We start from the raw sequence: 22,275 nt of genomic DNA on the forward strand, positions 1-22,275 counted from the left end.
TGACATGAAATCTAATGTCAGTAGAAGATATAAAGTAAGTCACTATAGTAATCGGGTTGCTGCAGCAGCCTGCGTCCAATGCAGCGCTGTTCAAGAATGATAAGTTAAAACCTTAGTTTCATCCAAAGAAAAGTAAAGACAGAACAGACTGAGACAGAGATTTGTGTATGAAAACATTTATTATAGGCTAATAAGAGATCACATGTATTAACTATTACAGTTCCAAAACAGATGACCCCACTCCTGTATTAGCTTTTTTTCTTTTTTTTTTGTTTCTGACATCAGAACAGAGTGAATTAATTTGTCATATATCCAAAATACAAAGAAGGAGACCAGTTATATCGATAAATAAAAAGTTAACCCTAAAATTCCTACACCTTTTTTTTCTTTTTGGCAAAGTGCTGTATTATTCCAGTAAACTACACAAAAAAAAACACGTCTAACACTTAACACACCTAAAAATAAAATGCCACAAGATATTCTTCACACTTAAAAACAAAAAGACAGGTGAAAAAAAAAGATTTTGCTACATCATTCTGTCTGGTTTGTTGAGTCATTAGGAAACCTGTACTCGGGCTCGGCGGATGGTGGCGGCAAGAGCGTATGAGCTTCCCCCGAGTGATGCATAGTTGGTTTCTGATGTCTTTTTGTATCTATTAAGTCCAATTGGTGCATTAAAAAAAAAGAGAAAAAGTTCAAGTTCTTCATTGATGCATTGTCATTATAACATTTCAACCTGGAAGGCACATGATCCACAAATTTCAAGGCATTGAACAAAAACATTAGAAATCCCTGTTAGTTTGCTGATGGAGAGATGAGCTGAGAACAGAAACGAGAACACAAATAAAACATTTAAGGCTCCTGACAGCATGAGGAGCCGCCGACATCTCCTCCGATCCCTTCTCTCTTTAAGCTTGTCTTTTTCAAAAACATTGCAGTAACACAATATATCATCACTTGTGATTGCAAAGGTAGATAGCAGAGAAAGTGAGACATTCAAGAATGAAAAGAAAGGCTTACATACACCAGAGACCCACTCCATATCATTATTTACAATAAGTCACACAGGCGCCGAACAAACGTGTGTTAGTGCTTTCTTAATGATGCTACCATCCGATCAATACAACCAAAGACAAGGGACCACACTACAAAAAAGTTTTCCTCAATAGGTGACTGAACGTTTTCTGGCTCTTAAAATGAGTTGTCATTAAATGTGTTCATACTGGACTGACATATCAAGCAGAATCCATTCCCCTAACTGTGACTTTAAACTGACTGACTTTATCTGCGATATTCTCAGATAATGATCTAGTAACGATTGAATTGGATTTGACCACATTCAAAGAATTTTCTAGAGTAAATCAGTGAAATGTTAAGTTAGAGGCCTTCACTCGTTTCAAGATATTTTTCTAAAAACTGAAGCCCATTTCTGCAGGTTAAAGAAAAGAAAACACACACACGCAAGCCAAAATGATTTGCTGATAACCTTGAATTAAAAATGAAAGATTAATCAAGTTTTATCAAATTTAAAAGTAGGTAAAAACATTTTAACAAAAACAAACAATGAAAAAAATCTAATCATTTGACAAGTAAGCAAATCAAAATGTGAGTTACATTTGAGTAACTCTGAAAACAATATTTACATGTCTTGCAATTTTGACTTTAAACGTTATTCTAGGTTTTCTTTTTTTCGTTTCCTGGCAGTAAAGTTCTTCCATAGACTTTTGCCACTTTGTATGATTGAATATTTTTCTCCTCCTGCAGTGTGGTGACTCGGCCTGGGCTCCACTTTCCCTACAGCAGACACATTAAAACATGAAACAGTCCACTATGTCAGAGCACCGAGGCCTAGAGCTGTTAACAAACACTTCAGCAACACACACACAAAAAGAACATCAGTATTACCAACTAGTGAAAGGTTAAAGATCACTGCTACTTTTTTGGTTTAAATATTAGTTAAACAAAATGTAACTAATTTAGCGTAGAAAATAGAAAAGCTGAAATAATATAAAGTACATTTCTAAAACCATGTTAGGTACAATTTACCAAAAAAAAATACTATAAACATAGCTGAAAAAGACCAACAGTTTCTCTGCATCTCGATGGATTCCCAACAGTCAAGTCATAGTTTATTTTCCCAGTCCGGGACCAAAAGAAGCCTTTTAGACACAAAACTAAAAGTAAAAAGTATTTCTCACAGAGGTTTTCATGAGGGAAAGCTCGCAGGGAAAGAGCTGGAAAAGTCCAAGCACGAGCAAAGAATCATTAGCCGTCAAGTAAATCTGCATTTTCCTAAAGTGTAAAGGTGATTGGTTGTGACCCTGAGAAGTGGACTGCAGATTCATTTGAGAACAAACAAAAAGAAAAAAAATAGTCGATTTTCTTTTCTTTTTTCCACCATCGTGACACCAACACAACTCTACAACCATGCAACAGATTGCTCACTAACACAATCACACATACCTAAGCAAGAAACCATAGACGCATATAACTTCATACTGATATGTAATTTGTTTTTTCTTTTCAAAAAAATATTTTTTGGAAGTTTTTTTTTTTTTACATACATTTTTTTTTTTTTTTACATTTCTATCCATCTCAAAGCTACCGTTACAACAAGGCGTTTAGTGATGTTTAACCCAGTCATTTTTACCATCTTTTTTATTTTGTATTAAAAAAAAACAATTACTGAATTATAAAGTCAGAGGCAGGTTCAGGCGGTGCTGCAGGAAGCTTTGAACTTAGCAAAATGGTGGCGCTGTAGAGCTCAAAAGGCAGGAAACTAAGGGGACAAATCCCCCTCAAGAAAGGCTCTGAAACAGTTACTTTTTGATTATTGGTTTTGTTCTGGCTTCATTTGTAACTGTGGTGCTTTCAGATTTTGCAAATAACTGCTCATTTTAATGAAAACACGAGGTCATGTGAATAAAGAAATAGTGAAATGCAGAAAGAAAGAGGGAAAGAGGGAAATTCAATGAAAAAAATCTACATCTGTATCGACAAGAGCAGAAAAGAGACCAAGAGGCAAAGCAGCTACAGTTCAGGGGTGAGTTTGAGTCTAATTATGTTGCAACTCTCTGTTCTGTCTCTCAGTTTTCAGTTACTACACCCTCTGGTTTCACAGGAAAAGCTGCGAACGAAACATCTTCACGTCTGGATTGTGTTCAAGTTTGTTAAATAGGGCTACAGTAAATATCGTGTTGAAATAGTTTGTACGGCAACACAATATAAAATTATTTAAGTGACTCCTCAGGTTGTAAATCCAGGAAAATTATCAAGTATTTTATGTTTAAAGAGGCAGTGATTTTCTATTGCACCATAAAAGTCTTTCAAACATGGACTCAGAATGTACCCTGACCCTGTCTCAATCAAGACAAAAACAGACAAAGCAACTTTAAAAGAGTTCTAGACTGTAACAATGTTGGATTATTTAAGGGGATTTTTCCCTTTAAGGTTTTGTCTTCCTGCTGTCTTCCTGCAACAGCAGCCTCCAGTGTGAACATGCTGACACTGGCAACTTTCTGAGCTCAAAGTCTCATCACAACACTCCTGTCTGATTAAATGGAAACGTTGTGCTGCTGCACTGTACATATTCAAGTGATTTATGGCCTGAAATGTCTCCAGCTGTCATGTTAACTTGCCCAAAAAGCCAGACCAACGATCGTTACTCTGTGAGACCCTGAAATGACACCACAGGATCATCCTGCCACGCCGTGAACCTGCCGCCGAATAAAGTGACCTACAGCATTGATTCTACACGTTAAGTCATCCGTTAAGAACAAGAGGAAAAAGAGAAAAAGAGGGAGTCATTGTGTCACCACTTTCTCTCTGTGATGGACACAAAGTAGTCTGAAAAAGAGGATGAACTGGCTGAAGGAGGGAGGGGGAGCACTTGACGAGCTTTGCCTCTCACGTCCCTTCTCAGCATCAATATAAAGTAGAACGGATAAATGAAGAAGATGGGAGAATGGAATCTCTTCACTGGCCAAAAACCTGATACGATGAGATAAAATACACCAACCACGATCCCTTTCACTGCCCAATCAGATTTCCGATCGGAACAGTTCAGGTGGGTCATCAGTGGCTGATTCTGGACTCGCTAGTTGCTGGTGTTGGTTTATTGACAAAAAGTTTGAAAAAAAAACAGAGGTGGGTGTTTGTGGGTGGCCAGTGTTGGATTCCTGTACTGTACTGACGCTGAGGATGATGTAGATGAAGGTGATGTCAGGACACCTCAGAAGTTGAGGTGCCTCTGGCTGGGCTGGTGCAGGTGCATTGTGCCGGTTTTCGGGGGGCGCAGCAGGTTGAGGCGCCGCAGGGCCTTGCGGGACAGCGGCTGGGTGCGTTGGGTGGCATTACCCGGCCGCTGCTGCAGAAGGCCGTTGTGGGCAGCGAGTGCCGCGGCGTAGCAGGGGGAGTGGAGACCGGAGCGGCGCTGCACGACTGCCATCTCTGGCCTGCAGGGGGCAGAAAATAGCAACACGGAGCAGATTAGCTGACAGGGAACTGAGAATGATCTTGCTAATCTATGAGGTAAATGAAAAGCCAATTAAACGCTGGTTCCTTTCATGTCAGAGATCCTATTATACTCTCAAAACCAAAATTAATACATTTGAGAACCTTTGAAATCACTAGAATGTAAATCAACCATTTATGCCACTTCCTTGTAAACCTTCCAAGGCCACTTTTAGTTTTTAGATATCTATGTTACTATCTATATTTATATTACCAACGCCCTCTGCCCAGAGACTACTGATGCATATTAGATTACAGCTACATCTACAACCATAAATGGATTTAATTGGATTAAAATAATTTGTATATAATTTGACCTTTTCTCTGTTTAATGTGACGTCAGATGACATATCTTCGTGAATCGGTGCTGTATGCAAAAACTGAACTGAAAACTGAATTTGACTGAAGTGTTGTTAACTTTCTCCACAGTAAAAATCTCACATTTAAAACTGTGAGGAAGCCAAACTACAACAACAGCATCAGTTTCTGTTATGAGATAACAAAGCTACTTAATTCATGTTATGAATTGAAAAGTATAAAAAGACTAAATGCTTTTGAGAGAATGTTTAGATTAAAACCGAATTCTCTCCATCAGAACCTGGATTAATTTAATTGGATTTTAACGATTTTACCTGTGTCGAGGTCCATCCAGCATGCATCTTGCCTTCTCTTTTCCACCTGCGCCTGTCGGATCTGTGGACATATTGCTGGACAAAAAGTCCAGTTCCTGGTCAAGTGAGCGTCGTGGCAGGTGGTCAAGGGTCAGTCGTGGGGGGCTGTGGTGGGCATAGACGGACATGCTAGGGTGCTCGATCAGCAGGTTCTCCAGAGGGCTGGTCTCCAGGAGGACTGGCTGGCTGCTGCAGCCAGTGAAGCAGGGTGGGGGGGTGACAAACCAGCTCTCCTCCAGAGAGCAGGCGTCCAGACGCAGAAAGCCGCCCTCCTCGTCGTCTACATCATCTTCCTCCTCTGCGCCGCCGTCTGGGTCAGTGTCGGCTGTGGAGTTGAGGGAAGTACAGGAGGCATAGCGGATAGCAGGGCTGCCTATAGGGGAAGGGATCATCACCAGACCCTCCTCCTCCTCATCCTCAGGGCTGACTGTGGATCCAGAGAGGCCATCATTACAGTGACCGGAGCATGCTTCAGCTGCAGAGAGAGGAAGAGGTGGAGTTACTAAAATGAACTTTTCATCAATCTATTATGCACTAACATAAAACTTTACATATACAAAACTTACTTAAAAACATAATTCTTTTTCAATCTATGCTTCAATGTGTGAAATATGTTATATTATATGAGCAGTCTGAGCCATACCAATCTAAACTGTCTGTAAAGCACTTGTGTAAAAAAGAAAGACACTCAAAAGTGTAGTAGAATTTTTGAGTGGAGGGGGAAGCTTCAATAATACCACGGACATTATGAATCCACAAGGAAAATGGTGCTTCTTTCAGCTCCACAGGCCTTTTCAAAGTGAAACAGTGTAATTTCTGCAGTCTGCCAGCATGAGGTACTGTAGCTTGTCTGTTCAACGGCAGGGACTCTGTCAGATGTAAACAATCATTTTGTGAATGCCAGCAGCCAGGGAACTGCAGGCAAACCCGCTCTGCATGTCCAACTGAAACCGCAGCCTGCACACATGTTTCTGTTTGTGAGTGAAAACATGGCTGTGAGCTGCTAAACCTGTGTCACAGTCAGAGAGCAGCGTTATCTCCTCACTACCATCTGACTCTTTTTTCCTCTACAAGAAGCAGCAGAAACAACCCCTGCACATTCTTTCGTGCATAAATCATCTGTAAACATGCCAACATTCAGCCCTGCTAGATATCTGCTATGTGCAAACCTGGAGGCTCACCAAAAGCTGCAGATCAGAGGATCAGTCTTGTTTTTATCCAACATGAGCTCCTAATGATTAACTGAGAAACAGGAAGTCTTGAGGTGGAAACATGATCTCAAGCTAGCAGACAGAATGCTAAAAATAACCCCGTGTCGACTAAGCAGATGTCTCTGTTTGATTTTAGTTCTGTTTAAGGACATGCTATTTTCTTCAGTGCCTAAATAAAGCTTGTAAATAACAAGACATGTTTGATCTTTTTCATACTCTACAAAGTTAATTTCTTTACCAAACACAGGTAGGAAGGTTTCAGTCTTAAGATCATAGCACTGTCAACAAATCATCTCCCATGACCTCTGCTCTTTTAGTGTATACATGTAAATTGTTTCCGTGCGAGTGAGCAAGTGTTTGAAGCTCATTTTCACACGTGACATGAGCAGCACCCGGTGGCTCGGACTCTCAGGAGTTCACAGAGGAATCCTTGTTTACCCACAACAGGACAGCGAAGCTGCAGAGTGCTGACTCAGTGCCCAGCGGCTGATCGCATGCTCACTTTATCCTCGCAGCAGCAGCAGCAGCAGCACAACCCTCACTGATTCTATCAGCAGCAGATCTCCTCCTGCAGAGGCTGCAGGTACAGGTGTGCAGAGTCAACTGAACTAAAAGTCTCTACAGCAGGAGTGAGCTTAAGTAGTGAGGGCCAGCAGTGATTTGGACACTGTGGCTGGCCGTGCGGTGGGTTAATAAGGTCGGTCTAGATTACAAATGAACCATCTGACCTCACATAATTCAGTTTCCTCTACAGACCACAAAGGCTGGGTCTGAAAGTTTTCAGTACAGCAAACAGCTTTATTCACATTCACCCAGATCAGTTCAACTCTTTACCAAATCTTCCATTCATTAGTCTGCAGAATCTGTAAATTTAGCTTTACTTTGCAAGCAACAATAATTTATAAAACACAACGCATGAGGAGCCAACGTATGCATGCATGTTTACATGTATGTGGCTAATGGGGATGCGACATTCACAAAACTGTAGGTAAATTGAAAAATTATGTTTCAAGAGAATTGTGATGCCTCTCACGTTTTTTCAGATATATACAGATACATTTAATTATTTTTCTATTCAAAATTACCCAATTTTTTAGAATGTTTTCAATTTAGTTTCGTTGGAAAATTGAGACAGAAATCCGGGGTGTCAGACGCAGCTCAGAGACCATACATGTTCACCTACACCGGTCCAGAAAGGGAACAACTAGGATCTATTTTTACCTCATCAGGTTCCTTGGGTGCTTTTGTTTGGCCGGTTTACCAGTTGACTTCTCCATAAACTGCCTGATGTCTAACATGCTACCCACACCCTCAAAGCCCAAAGTGGGGCAGATAGTCTGTTTCCCCCCTCTGAAATATTCACACAGCCATGGAATCGGAGACTTGTCAAGTCAAGTCAAGATTGGCGGTAGGTGAACGGTGGGCCAAAGCAAAGCTGAGCCAAGATTCACTCCGAGCCCGCTGGAAGTCACTGCAGTGTGTCATGTTGCTGCATACAGTGTGTGCGACTTGACGAACTTCTCTCTATGTCACTTCTGTTTTGACTGGGATCTGTTTTTGGTCTCAGACAGTTCTGGAAACTTGGCTCGACTTTTACCTGCCATGACAAAACTCTAAAGTTATACACTACCTCTCATCCGAGCCTGTTGCTCTATGTCAGTTTGTTCTATCTCTGGACATAAAGTATCAGTTTGACAAACTAATCTTAACTTCAAATCCATATACTAGCTTTCCTTTGACCTTCCAATCAGTCTCACTGTCTGTTTTCATGTGATTTTACTCTAATCTTCTTAAACTGATTTTTTTAACAAATAGATTCACATACTTTATTCCACATATTTGAGGTAAATACATGTATTTTTTATTTTAATTGTCACGTTTTTATTTATTTGCTTTACAAGTATACAGAAGCTTTTGTTCAAAAAGTGAAGTTTTTTCTGTTTCACCCATCAAATGACCATCTTTAGAACTTATGCTGTGAAGTTGAAGCTGCCTACGAAGTCCAGCATCTGCGATTGTTTAAATATTTATGGTGCTGCAGCTGCTATTCAAATAGCTTTCAACTTGATTTAACATTAAAGCTGCACTGCATGATGTGGATGATGTCACATTAAGACCAGCTGTGCTACAGAAGTCATTGCCTGAAGTTCAGCTAAATCTTTGTTTAAATTACAAAGTTTTAGGAACAAGACACATCAGCTGACTGCTAATGGGGGTAAAGTTATTAAATTAACATCTGCAGGTCAGTCAGAGTCTTAACTGTCTCTGTTCTTACACGTGAGCTGAACTGTAACTGTCAAGGTGTATGTTTAAAGATAATTGATGGTTTACACATAAGCACTTGCCTGCAGTTCTATTCATACCACATTTTAAGGGGATGTGTTGGGACAGCTGACCTATCTGCATTAAAAAGGAAAATAGCAAATTCACAAGAGGACAAAAAGGAGCCTTAGTGTTTATTATATATTGCAGAATAGAAGAAGGAAAACGTTCAAAAAGGAAATAACACAATTTGTGTATCCTGTTCATGACTGAAAATCTCATCACAAAGCCTCTCCTCAAACAAATGTCTTTGCTCATAGGACCACAGTTATGTCCCATAAATACCAGGTCTGTAGCCTGCAATCCTTACAATCCATACTACACGCGAATCTCAGCACATGGATAAAATAATGATGATTGACCCTGGCAAGTGTACACAGAAAGCATGAATTAGCCATTATCTGTTTACCATCTCTTTCCTCCTCTTCTGGCCAAACGTGCACATTGTCACGTTATGAAACACAAAACGCTTTTCGTTATTGTGGATGAAGCAAGAAATGCATCATGCCATTGCGGGATTTATGCTACTCTTCTGTAGTAAATTGAGTGTGAAATACAGTCATTGGATGTTTTTTTAAGCCCTAATATGAAACGGGAATGTTTTGTACTGTTAAGCAGCGTCTCTATAATACATTCTGTCATGAAATCGTGTTTCTGGTCTCTCCTTTTGTTTTTTTCTTTCTGTGGTTTCCTTGTCTAAAAACTCATCTGGGAATAAAGAAAACAGCTGAAAAAAGTGTACGATACATACACACATTCAGGGGTGAGAAATACTTTCCACTGTAAGTACTAATAAACATGAGACATCAGATGAACATGTGATGATGTGACAACACTGCAGAGCTTTATATATATGAGCAGTAATACATTACTTTCTTTATCATGAGAAACTGGAAATGAGCGAGGGAGTGTAACTAGCCCATCATTTATTTTTCTGTGTGTCAGACTTACCCAGGTAGTTGACCAGTATCCAGTCTTCATCTTCCTCTTCCTCCTTGCTGTCTCCAGGTCTGTTGCATCGACTCAGCTCATCCACATCATCCCCAAACAGAGCGCTGGCGAACCTCTGGAACATCCTGGGACGTCCTGCAGGGGTGTGAGGCTCAGTAAGGGACTGAGGGCGGCACGTAGCTCAGGGCGACGGCGGGGCGGAGGGGCAAGCTTTTTGGTCATCAGCTGCAGGGTGCACAGCGGGTTGAAGGCTCTGGAAAGGTGCTAAAGTGCATCAATAAGGTGTGGTCATGGATCATCTGAGGGCCAGCAGACACAGGCTAGACATCGCTCAACGTCAGTATTCAACGAGTGCAAAAATATGAAAGAAAGTCCTGAAATGACACAAGACAGAGAAAATTATCCCGTCAGTAGAGCCCTCTTAAATTCAAAACAAGCTGCTTTTCTAATCCTCCTCAAATCAATTCTCAAAATCAAACCATGGGGGAAAGTCTGAGGTAAGTCTTATAAAGTAAGTCTTGTAAATGGTGTTTTTACAAAATGTAATCAAGTTGTTTCCAAGTCCAATGTTCATCTTCCATTTGGCACCATTTTTTTTGTCTTCACCAAGTCCTGAGGGAAGAATGAGTCTCTTCAGCTTTTTAATACTCCACTTTCATCACTAGCCCATCTTTAACTGTGCCTGACTGCGATTTTCTGTTGAACAGGATGTGAGCTCTTGCTATAACAGATTTGCTTGAAGCTGCTGGAAACTTTGAGACTGGACCAGACCAGTCACTGAACCGGAAAACTAAAGCTGTAAACAAAGAAAGAGGTTGGAAAGAGTTGGGAATCCGTTTTTATTGGTTACACAGTCATATGTCTTTATGACTTAATATAAACATTTTTGATTCCAGCAGATTTATGTTTACAGACTTGCAATGGTTTCAAAACTTCCTTTACTTCTTGAGGAGGAAAAAGAGAGGAGAAGTGAACTTGCAGTGCGTCTGTGGTATTTGTTCAAAAATAAAATATGGGTCAGACGACGATTTTGAAAGCAAACAATCTTAGAGGCAAGCCAAGTAGTTACTAAGTTACCAGTAATCTTATAACCACAAAAAAGATACTCTACTTGCACTTAGTGCTGCATGCCCACTAAAACAAATGATATATATAAATATCATATTCAAACAAAAAGCATTATCTATGTTTAGTGGTGTGCCTTAAAAGCCCTCTCTGTGTGTTCTTCTTCCTGTTTTCTGTTTCAGTTTGAGAAAAGGAAATAAAATTTGAATCTCAACAGGAGATTTACTAACTTTTGCCTGGGATGGCTCATCTACGGCAATATAATGGTTTCTATAGTTTATTCTAAAGCCTGGTTGTAAATATCTACAGCTGCTGCTTTCACCTGCCTAGAATACCTTCCTAATCCCTCACAAAAGATGGCTGATACACACACAAGTGAATCTCAGATAAATAAACACACACACAACAGGCACTCTGAGAGCAGTTCTATCAGTATCAGCATTCGCCTGTTTACACAGACTTATCATCTTCACTTGATTAATTTCCTGTCAGGCCTGATGGAGGCAAGCCGCAGCTGCAGTTTCTGGGGATATTGATCTGATGGAAGCACACAGAGTGAAGCTGTCCTGTCTGTGTCATATTCACTCATACAGAAAGAGCTCTGCTGTTCTCAGAGGACATGCAGCACACAGCTGGCTGACAGCCTGTGCTGGGCTCACTGCAACGTTTCACATTAGGAAAAGTAGACAAAATGAAAAGTGATCAGTGTAACTGTCCCACTGCAGCTGCTGTATAAATGGCATCCATTGGCACAGTCTCAGTGGATTTAAGCCAAGTGTACAATGCCCTCCTTCGCTCTTTAAATCCTTCTTTTGTTACCGGTTTTACCGTTTCATTTCAATAGAATCTCACAAAACTGGATTATCTGCCTGTCTTGCTGCCAGTTTTCAGAACTTGGTTAATAAAAATGTTGATGGTCAGATCTGAATCAAGAAGAAGAAAGCTATAGAAGGAAAGTGCATGAAGTGGCAGGTTCCCCTTTGTCTTTTACCTTTCAGGCTATATACTGTGCAAATAATGGTTTACTGGAGACAAAAGCAGACAGACACAAAGCTCGGCAAATAAAAAGATAATGCACTATTTATGATACCCCCTAACTAACATATTGTATACATCATCATTGTATCATATTTTGTCTGCTAGAGGATTTGTTATATTTGCATGTAATAATTAGTGGTAAATAAACATTAAAAAAGTCCACTGCTTACTATGTGTAATAAGATGTGTTCACATTATTTGTATTTTTTTAATATGATGGAATCAAAAAGTATCTTTCTGAGCTTTAATTAATGCTCTAGCTCTTAAATCTGTCAAGATTTATTATTCAGAACTATCTAAAAAAAACTCAAACCTTACAAACTGATATAAATGTTGTTTCACATCCTTGGTTGCAAAATGACCACATTAGAAAAAGTATAAATGTAGTCCGTTTTTAGTTGTCTGGATTTAAATCAGCATTAAAACAAACAATAGGATAATCTTTGGTGTAAATCACGGATTGCTCCTCAACATTTACACAAGCTGTTACGCTTATTCGTAATCACCAGTAGGAGGCAGGCACGAACAGTCATCCTAAACCCAAACCAGCTGGAATGTCTCAACTCAGGCAGCCAACAAATTAAAACCCAAATGTCGGAGTTTTTCAACCTGCAATTGAATGCGCTCCTTGCTTCAATAGAAGCGCTATGAGACGTTAGGTTCCACATCCGCGCTCGTATTTCTCGGCTGTCATTCTCACTGAGCAAAGTGGAGAAAATTTGAGAGCTCTCAGCTTTGCAGTGGAGTCCGCCTCTGTAAACACCAAGCAGCTGTGACGAACAGCAAACAGAGAGATGTTTTTAGCTGACTGACTGTGGCACCATCAACAACGGGCTGGTAGCCTAATCTGCTGCACCTGTTTCTCCCAAACTATTCACCCTCCCCCATCTCAATAGCACATTTCATGGATAAATAATGATTGATGGACATTTATCACCACACACAAAAATAAGCTCCCCTTTCCTTATGACCGATTGATATCCTTAAACCGGTCACACAGCATGTGGATTACTGATGTAGGACAATTGCATCTATTGCATCAGAACTCGCACTAACTATTCAGTCAAGTGTTAAACAGGCAGTAACAAAGGCAGCTTAAAATCCTTCGATATGATGCCTCTATAATGTGTAGACTGTAGGATTAGGAATAAACCACAATGGATGTCCCATAATCTGGGATAAAGGAGGACAAAACAGATTACATACATTTAAGTGGGCAAACAGCATTTTATACAACTCACACCGCTATAATAATTACCTCTCGCTTTCATATTAATCTCTTAGCTGTTCTAGTCTTAATTATTGTATATAGCTGCAAACTATTGTTATTCCTGTTTTTGTTCGATTAAATGTATATATAAGGCTAAAACCAGGTCTGCTCTGTGTATTGTTTTAGCTAGAAAAAGCCTGGCAGAAGTCCCCTCTGCTCAAGATCTTCAAATGTCTGTTTTCTCGGCCCCGAAATCCAAAAGCTGCTAAAAAAAATGGGAATGTTTGACATTTCATCCAATTTACGTGGAATAATCACATCTGTTCAGTTTATTTATCGATGGGTCGATCAAGTAATCGGCTCACTTCCTCAGTCCTAATGTGATTTGTCAACCAGTCTGCGGGGAGACAAAGCTAAACTGGTCCAGAGATAATGTGGAAGGGCAGCCTGTGAGCGTTGGACGGTTTTGATGGTTAAACAAGAGGAAGGGGAGGAGGCTGTAATTCTACACTGCCAGGGCTGAACTGCAGTGCACAGCCTGGCTGCCTGTTAAACTTTTAGCTCGAGAGATATGTGATGAAATATTTTCAAGGATTACCCAAAACCCTCTTGAAGACAAAACAAAACACAAGACAAAACACGAAGTTTATACAGAGCTAAGCCATATGTAAACCTTGATTCTTAAAAAGCCTACCAGGGCTGAGCGGTTTCTGGACAGTGAGCCGAATAAACATGCAAAAAAATGCAATAACACATCGAAGCTTCTTGATATCAGCCCGAGTGCTGAAGTATGAGCTGTCTTTACCGCGATGCGGGTGAAAAAGATCATTAGCATCAACATTTGAGGCAGCAGGGTCGTTAATGTTCACCGAGAAGAAAACAAAGAACCCACCTGCGGCAGAAAGAGGAGATGTAAACGACTTCAAATCGCGATTAAGATCCTTAAAACGGAGGTAGATACGTTACTTTTCGAAAAATAGAAAAACTTGTTGTTTCTTCGCGGAAGAAATAAAATATAAAAATCGTTAGATTATGGACTATACATCGGGAGTCACAGTGTGGTTGAGCGTTTTTCTTTCAGTCAGTTTCCTCCTCGGTTCCCCGACTGCGCCTTCTTTTGTTGTTGTTGTGGAGCTCTAACAGCTGATCGCCGTGACGTCGCCAAGGACAGCCTATCACAGGGGACGGGCCGAGGGGGGGCAGGAAAGCCAATCAAATTGCTTCCTTTAAGCTGTCACTAACCCACGTGACTCCCCCTCCCCGTCTCCTAAAAGAAAATGGCATGACTGGGCAAAGCACCCAACTGGATGGGACAAAACTGTGAGCTTTCCGCGCAAAACAGGCAAATGTTACATCAACAGACCCGCATCCGGGTCGAACTACTGGATTTCCTGTTTTTCTAAGAACCCGCACACCCTGTTAATGTCACGATTTTAGCGAAATATGTCCACACAGCTGTTGAGATTGCACAATAGAGTCATAAAAGCTTAACAAAGAGAACAGAAAGTGACACATTTTCGACAGATATCCGTTCGTGCAGTTGTTTTGCAGCAGTTTGCATCATTCACGGACAACTCGCCGGGTCCATATTAACCTCTTCTTGGATGTTGATCGCGTTTATTTGTAACAGTTTTATCACCACAGCTTTCCTGGATTCAGACTGTCCACTCCAATCACATGTCTGAGACAGTGGTTTCCTCCATGGAAAACAAAACTCAACAAATTCAAATGTCTGGCTTCATCCAAAGCCCAAAGAAAAGCTTGTGAAGCTGGAGCAGATCGTCGCTGTATATTCTGCTCTATAAACAACTGTAGGAAACTGACTAATTGCTGCAGCTCTACTGAATTCTAAGTGTAAATAACCAAACAGTTTACAGTTTTGTGCCAGTGAAAACAGTTTGTGTTCAACGCTGAACATCAAATTCTGATACCTTATGAGAAACCCCTTGCAGCCCAAACAGTCATTATTGTAATTAAAGGAAAACATACTTACCAAAGTTAAAAGAAAAAACAGAAACCCTCATTATGTTGCTTTGAAAATAGACTTATAAATTAGTAATCTTCTCCACGAATATTTGCTGAGAGAATATATCAAGCAATGGCAATTCTTATGGTGCTTTGATTTTGTTAACGTGCCCATCTGATATCTGTATATAACCCTTCAATTATAGTTTTATGGTTTTTCTTTAGCATTATTCTATTATTATTATTATATTATTATTTTCTTTTTTTTAGGGGAATTTGTTCCAACAGCAGGACTCCCTGTTCTTGGATTTTCAGATCATCCCCAGATCCACTGCATACTTTAAAGATGAAAAGCACTTGAAATCTAAAATACATAACATGTAAAAAAAAACAGTCTAGACTCTGCCCTGAAAGCAGACATATGGCATTCTTCACCCAGGTTGTCATAATGACACGGGACCATACAGATGACAGACGGGGTCAACAAACGGAATACACAATAACATATTTCCTCCATGTTGCCACATGAACTTTACTGTGGTAACAGCAGAAAGAATCCATGTCCTCTACCAACAGAACATTTCATGACGTCAGCTGCGTTGTTGGGTGTAGATTTCTTATCTTTCTCTGTAATATTCATTGTTAGTGTTGCAACTTCCACATGCTGTTTTTCTTCCTGTATTAACTAACCCTGCAGTGTTTTTAACAAGTTGAGGTTCACATCAGTGTGAAATGTGCTCTGTCAATAAGACAGCTGGAAGGGACAAATGGAATCGAGGGGGAAGGTACAACCTATCGATAAATGATACACAGTCCCAGAAGAATAATTACAATCATAGTTATTGTTGAAGGAGCTAATTGGGTACTTTTTGTGTATTTTTGTGATCATTTTGAGTTATTAGTGTCACCTTTGCCTCTTTTTATGGTTGTTTTGTTGGTCTTTGAGGTTGTTCTACATCTCTTTGGTGTTTTTTGCTGTGGTGGGTTTGTGCACCCGAGGGATTTACCTGCGGCCATTCTTCATTTTTAAATAAAGTTTCATACATTTGTTTTATTTATCTTTGTTACAGTTTTGTGTTACTTTGATGTCATTTTGTGTTTATGGTGCACATTTTGCATCTGTTCTTCTTCTGAATCATTGTGTCTCTTCAGGATCCTTTTCTGTGTCTTTGAGTTGATTTGAACTCTTAATGGTTGTATAACGACCATTATACACACCTCTGCATGTGTTTAGCATCTTTTCAATTTCATTCTGTGCACGTTGTTGTGCATATTGCACGTTTTAGATGTGTTTGCAACTGCATCCATCATCCATGGGATAGTATTGTGTCTTCTTGTGGTCATTTTGTGTCTGTATGGGCTTATTTTTCATCTTTTTGTGGTTAATATGCATCTTTTCATAGTTGGGAAATTGTGTTTTTAAGAAGAAATGTTAACAGTTACTTCAAATATAGTCACCGGTTCAGTCTCACTCAACCCCAACAGTGTCATTGCTGTGATTGCTGTACAGGTGATCTGTCACACAGAAGCAGTGTGAATATTTCCAGCCAAGAAAACAAAAGCATCCATGTGGAAAAATAAGTGGGACACAGGGACAACATGTTACCCCAGATTTTTCCATTCCCAAAGAACAAGGACACACCTGTATTATTCTGACATCACAACACTGATAAGATGTCCCTCACAGATCACTTCCTGAGCTATTTTTCCTTTTCTATGTGTTACATAACTGTTAAAAGTAGGCAATGTTGATCAACACGCTGGGCTGTAAAAATAGACGAGCAGAAACTCAGACAGCTTTTAATTTGTGATGTATTTCACCATATATTTCGATACCAACCAGCTACAGAATTTAAGTTTTATTTGAGAAGATTCTTAAATGTAGACCTAAAAATGCCCTTTTCCCTTTAAGTTAGAACAACAAAGACATCTATTGCTCATATAGGTGTGCAGAGCTATTTTCTCATAACCTATGAGTAGTATTTGTAGTCAGATCAAATAAATTTTTTTACAGAATTAGTAACATTATTGACTAAGATAAGTTAATTTCTTCCCCATTAGAACAAAGCTAAGCCCTAAACTGTAACTCTCCTCCTCAATTTGCTGTTTTATCATAGCTCATAACTATGCTAAAGGAGTTTAATTTAAGCTTTATTTAACTCTTTTCAGAGAATTCAGTAAACTCAAACAACAACAACAAAAATGATCTTTCTCACAAGTTCTGTTTGTATCACAGCTGCTTGATACTGTATATCTTGTTCCTGTGTGCCATGGAGTGCCTTTGTTGACATGAAGCTACACTGTTGCATTTTATAGCACTCACACACCCACACAATGTACCTTTTGACTTAGTCCACACACTGTCCAGCCACCTCAAAAACAATACAAAAGCGCCAAATGTAAATTACAGTTCATCCGCCTGTGAAAATAGTCCCCAACAAACAGAGAGTGAACTCCTACTTTAGTAACATTTGAGTAAATTGATTGTGCAGTTAGTTTGTGTTACTTTAAGGATAACTTAAACCATATGCTGTAAATGTTTTTTGTTTTTAAAGATTTATGTACCGAAGCTGAGAGCCATTAGATATTTGTAGGTTTGGACCTTTTTTACGGGATGTGTTGACAATAATCCTTTAAATTCTTCCTCTACAATGAGGTGATGATTCAGGTACTTTAGATGTCGTAAAGAAATGTTTATTACCTGTTGTGACTCACATTTAGTCATTTTTGTGCAAAGTGTTTCAAGCTGGAGTTTTTAACTGATGATACAGGCCTAATGCAACACACAAAGTGTCCCAGTCTGTGTGTCCGTTTGAGTTTTTGTGCTGAGACACTGTGGAGACTTAACCTCCTTACAGACACAATTAAAGGAAGTAAATCATTAAACTGTCGGCTTGTTTTAAGTTTACTGTAAAGTTCGGATGATGTTTATGGTTCAGGTTATGATAAATCTGAGGAAATGAAGGAGAGTCAATGTTGTGTCCTCTAAAAAGATGAAAACAGGACTCTCTGTGTTTGTGTGTGCTGTTGGGAGTGTCATGAACAAAACGCCATGCTCTCCAACATAATAAGCTATCACTGTTACACATTACATTCATCGGTCACAACAATGCGGAGTCGCCTTCCTTCTGCTGTGCTTTATGTAATCTGGCTAATGTTTACAGTCTGTGTTGCACAAGTGTGTTCTCTTTGAGTCGATAGTGGGGTCAACAACCTTGTGTTCTCACCGATGTCTCATCGAGTGTGTTGGGAAAATGTTTGTTTATTTGTGCTCAACCTGACGTGATGTTCATTCCAACCTGGCTTGAAAGGTGTCAGGAAAAGTTTTCTTTCTTAATTTGCTTCAGGGATTCCAATTGATGGAGCGTTAAAGGCTGGTAAGGGGTGTCAAAATGTTATCCACTGTCAAAACTGAAGCTGAGATATCTTCAGTCGAGACAAAGCCTGCTTGTTTTAGTCTGACAAGCTGTTGCTTCTTCCCAGTGTGTCTCTATTTAAAAGCATTTCATTTGAATCCATAAATTTTATACTTGTTTGGCTTATTTCAGGTATTATACACATTATTGATATACACTTAGAGTAATATTTAAGAATTTAGAGTATAGATTTAACTTTTTTTCTCGCATGAAAGAACCTGGGATGAAGAAATCTATTGTCAGATTAAAATCAAGCCTTGCTTTCATGTATTTTTTCTTACATAGATTTTAATTAATGTAGGGTAGAAACCTGCATAAAAATCCTCAAAATAGATCCAAGAAAAGACGGTGTCACAGCTGTCTAATGTCACAAACTAATAATGAAAAATAAAGACCAATTTGTCATCTCAAATTTGTAATGCATGCTCTTTGCATGTGGATTTTCCCTAAAGAAAGTTCCTTTGCTTTAGCAAAAGAAGCAAAAAGCACTAAAAGAAGCAGAAGGTTTTACAAGAATGAATTAAAACTGTATCATTATAAGTTGTTATTTCCCAGTGATTTAATCTCGACTCACATTTAATGCTGGTTTTTATTTTGAACCTGTAACATCCAGAGCTCTTAGCTAGTTGTCAGTGTCTCCTCCAGCTGCTGACTGTTGCCGTGGAGACAAGGAGTCAGTCAAGGTTCAACGGTGGGTTTGTGGTGCGGTTTGGGAAGTAAGCATGCAGAGAGGAATGTTGGCCAGGCTGTGTGTAAAACACTAACCTCTTCACAACCAGCAGGTTCACTTAAAACAATGTCAGATTAACCTCCTGCATGTAAAACATTGTGCAGGAATTTAAAGGAACCAGATGGTATATTCTGTACAAAACAAAGGCCTAAATCTGTTCTATCAATTTTAAGTTTATTTTGCATAGATTTCTTTCAGCTTGAGTAAAAAAATAAACATCATGTTTCGCCTTTACCACAGAGTTGCAGTGAAATGAATGATGTAAAACCAGATTATGTGGAGTAATGTGGAGACTTTTATGCTTTAGCTGCTGGGGAGTCAGTGGCTCCAACGTTTGCCCAGATTAATGCAGCTAAGTAAACACAAACAATGTTGGCTGCTGGTCTCCCAGCAGCAAAAATGGAAACCTCCACATGTATTGTAAGTGTGAGAGTGGCACAGCATGACTGCATTCATCCAAAAACACAAAATATTCTTTGTTGGTCAAGACTGACAGATAGAAATGATGTCCTATCATAAATATTGGTGTTGTTATTTTCTGTGTTAGGCTCATGATCATTGTCACGATTATGTGCTTTGTGTTCTGTTTACATATACGTATGTACATATAGTTTATACAATATATAATATGTCTTATGTATAGGTATCTGCGTAATTCATTTAGTATTCTGATTCATCTCCATACATATACATATTGTGTATATACTGAGCACATTATCACTGACGATGGAAGAGATCTGGTTTTTTAATGCTATGTTGGCAGTAAGGGAGAGTGTAACTGCATGTATTTTACAGGCTGATTGCATCATAAATCAATTATTCTGTGTTATTTGATTCTAAGGACTGAGTTGACCTGGGTGGTTAGAAGAAGGTGGGAAAGAACTGGATGTGCTCCTTTTTGTTTGTTTATCACCCTGCAGAAGTGAGGCTGTTTCCCACTTTCCTACAATAAAGATTATATCACGAAAAGAAAATAATGAAATAGTTTTAATAAAGCTCCTTTGGTAAATCTTAGAACATAAATATCCTCTTTATTAATGTTGTGTAGTACGCTTATGGTGGATAGTATGGATTCTCATTTCAACATGGTAACTAATAACTAATCCCTGTTGACTTTATGTAAACAGTGTTGTTTGGAACGACTGAGGTGAGTCAGGTGTGAACTGTCACGAGGAGAAAATCAATTAAAAGAGAACAAGTTGTCTCATACTGTATGTACCTTTGTTTTTATACAGTTACTTTAAACATCTAATTACTCGGGTCCACAGACCTCTGGCCATGTATTATGTCTGAGGAGGACTGCATTGTTCTGAGGTGGAGATATTTTCACTGTTCCACTCTGAGTGACAAATGCAAGCTGCTGTGCGTCTTAAAGGAGGAAACTATGAAACATCTGAGCGTCTTTAGTGTTTGATACCGGACAGATTTTGGGTGGAGTGTCTCTTGAACTCACGATAAGCTTTAACATGCAGGACCACAAACACAAACATGTGAGCACACCCAGAAGAAAAATGCAGTGTGAGAGGTGGAGGGTTTGATGAGCTGATATGAGACACAGACCGTTCAGAAAGCTGACTTTGGAGGACAGAAAATGGTGAATTTCCATCTGTCTTTTTTGCAAAGTATGAAGGAAAAAAATATCACATTACACATCCCAACATTTCACTGTAGCCCGAAAAGTCGGGAGGAAAACTGAAAAATGACATCTTCCTCTTGAGTTGCATCAGCACAGCTGAGCAGACAGGGAGGCAGGACAGTTCACAGAGACTCAGCAGGTCATTGGCTCTTAATGTCCTGTCAGTTCTCTGCTGGCTGAACTGCAGTCCTGCAGCTCATAAAGTGAGTTAATAATAGCAGCGAAGTTATAAAGCACAGCCCGCTCCCTCTCTTTGCCTCAGAGTTCATGAAGTCACAGCTTCAGTTACAGGCATCACTTACTGTACATATTGAAATGGGTGTGATTAAATACGCTGGAGAAACACCAACACAAAGTAAAATGGAGGACTATAACAGCACTATAAGTCATGTAACTTATGTAATTAACCCAAAAAGTGTTGGTTTATTTTCAGTTGTGCAGGAAATATTTAGACACTCAAGTGAAAGTAACTAATACAAATACTGTACAAATACAACTAGTAGCCTACTCTTCTAACTAATAACTTTATATGTTATAAGTCATTGTAGCTGGCATCCAGAAGTAGCCATTTACACAGTAATTACTTATTAGTTTATGCAGGACTGCAACTGACTTTCAATATTAATGTTTTCTTAATTCACTGATTTGTAAAAATAATAATTAGGGATGTACAAACAGATCAACTTAACATCGTTATCAGCTAAAATTGTGTAAAAGGTGGTGAAGGTAGAAAACTGAAATGCAAGCTCATGAGCAGGGGCAATAAAGCAATAAAGCAGAACCCGATCTAAAGCAAAGATGCAGGACAGGCTGACAGAGAGATATGAAAAATATAACGACAAGGACTTGGCAGTGATGGACAAAGGAAACAAAGGAAACATTTATGCTCCGGGAGCAGACGAGTAGCAAGTTGCTTTCAGCATTAATTTATAAAGTCACGTGTGCTTTGGGGTGAAAGTTGAATAAATTAATGCTCTTTAGTTTAATAAGATTAGAAAAGATGAGCATGTGAAGGTTGGGATGAAGGTTGTCAGTGCGCAGTATTCTAGGCTACTAATGTAAGGCGACAAAATTAGAGGTACTTCATTTTAGAAAACTTTGTACTTTTACTTATTGTTTAAATACTTACCTTTAATTGAGATTACCCAGCAGCATTTTAAAGTATAGTTTAATTGATCGATCATTCATATCACCTTTAAAACTCAATGTCATAGCGATCATTTTTACTATCTCAAATGTCTCTGAAAGTATATCTTTAGTTTCCCTTTTCTTTTTGTTTCTTGTTTGGTTGGTTAATTTTGGCATTTACTGCTCTCAAGTCACAGCTGAGCAGGTTTCCCATGCCTTCACAGTTGTAGCAACCGTGGGTTAAACAAAACCCTGTGTATTTACGGCCATTTCCAGAGCCGTTGAGTTCTACACATGAATACCGCTGGGCCATGTAAGCACTAAGGAGTAATTGAGTTTTAAATGCTTTTTGAGGCTAAAACATTTTATGGACAAGCTATTTTTTTCTTCATAGAAATAATCTTTTGTGTGAAAAGTCAT

At 39.2% G+C, this 22,275-nt stretch overlaps 1 protein-coding gene across 1 annotated transcript; it reads right to left on the reverse strand.

Annotated features, from left to right (window-relative positions):
* Positions 1 to 160: 160 nt before the first annotated feature.
* tp53inp1 (tumor protein p53 inducible nuclear protein 1) lies at positions 161 to 14,104 on the reverse strand. Its single transcript, XM_072393734.1, is given in 5 exon segments — positions 161 to 4,454; positions 5,145 to 5,658; positions 9,668 to 9,838; positions 9,841 to 10,041; positions 13,873 to 14,104. Coding segments are annotated over 4 exon segments (957 nt in total). The 5' UTR covers positions 9,890 to 10,041; positions 13,873 to 14,104; the 3' UTR covers positions 161 to 4,231.
* Positions 14,105 to 22,275: the final 8,171 nt, after the last annotated feature.

The sequence above is a fragment of the Leuresthes tenuis genome, unplaced genomic scaffold, assembly GCF_036924035.1.
Source record: "Leuresthes tenuis unplaced genomic scaffold, fLeuTen1.0.hap1 SCAF_10, whole genome shotgun sequence".
In the NCBI taxonomy this organism is placed as follows: domain Eukaryota; kingdom Metazoa; phylum Chordata; class Actinopteri; order Atheriniformes; family Atherinopsidae; genus Leuresthes; species Leuresthes tenuis.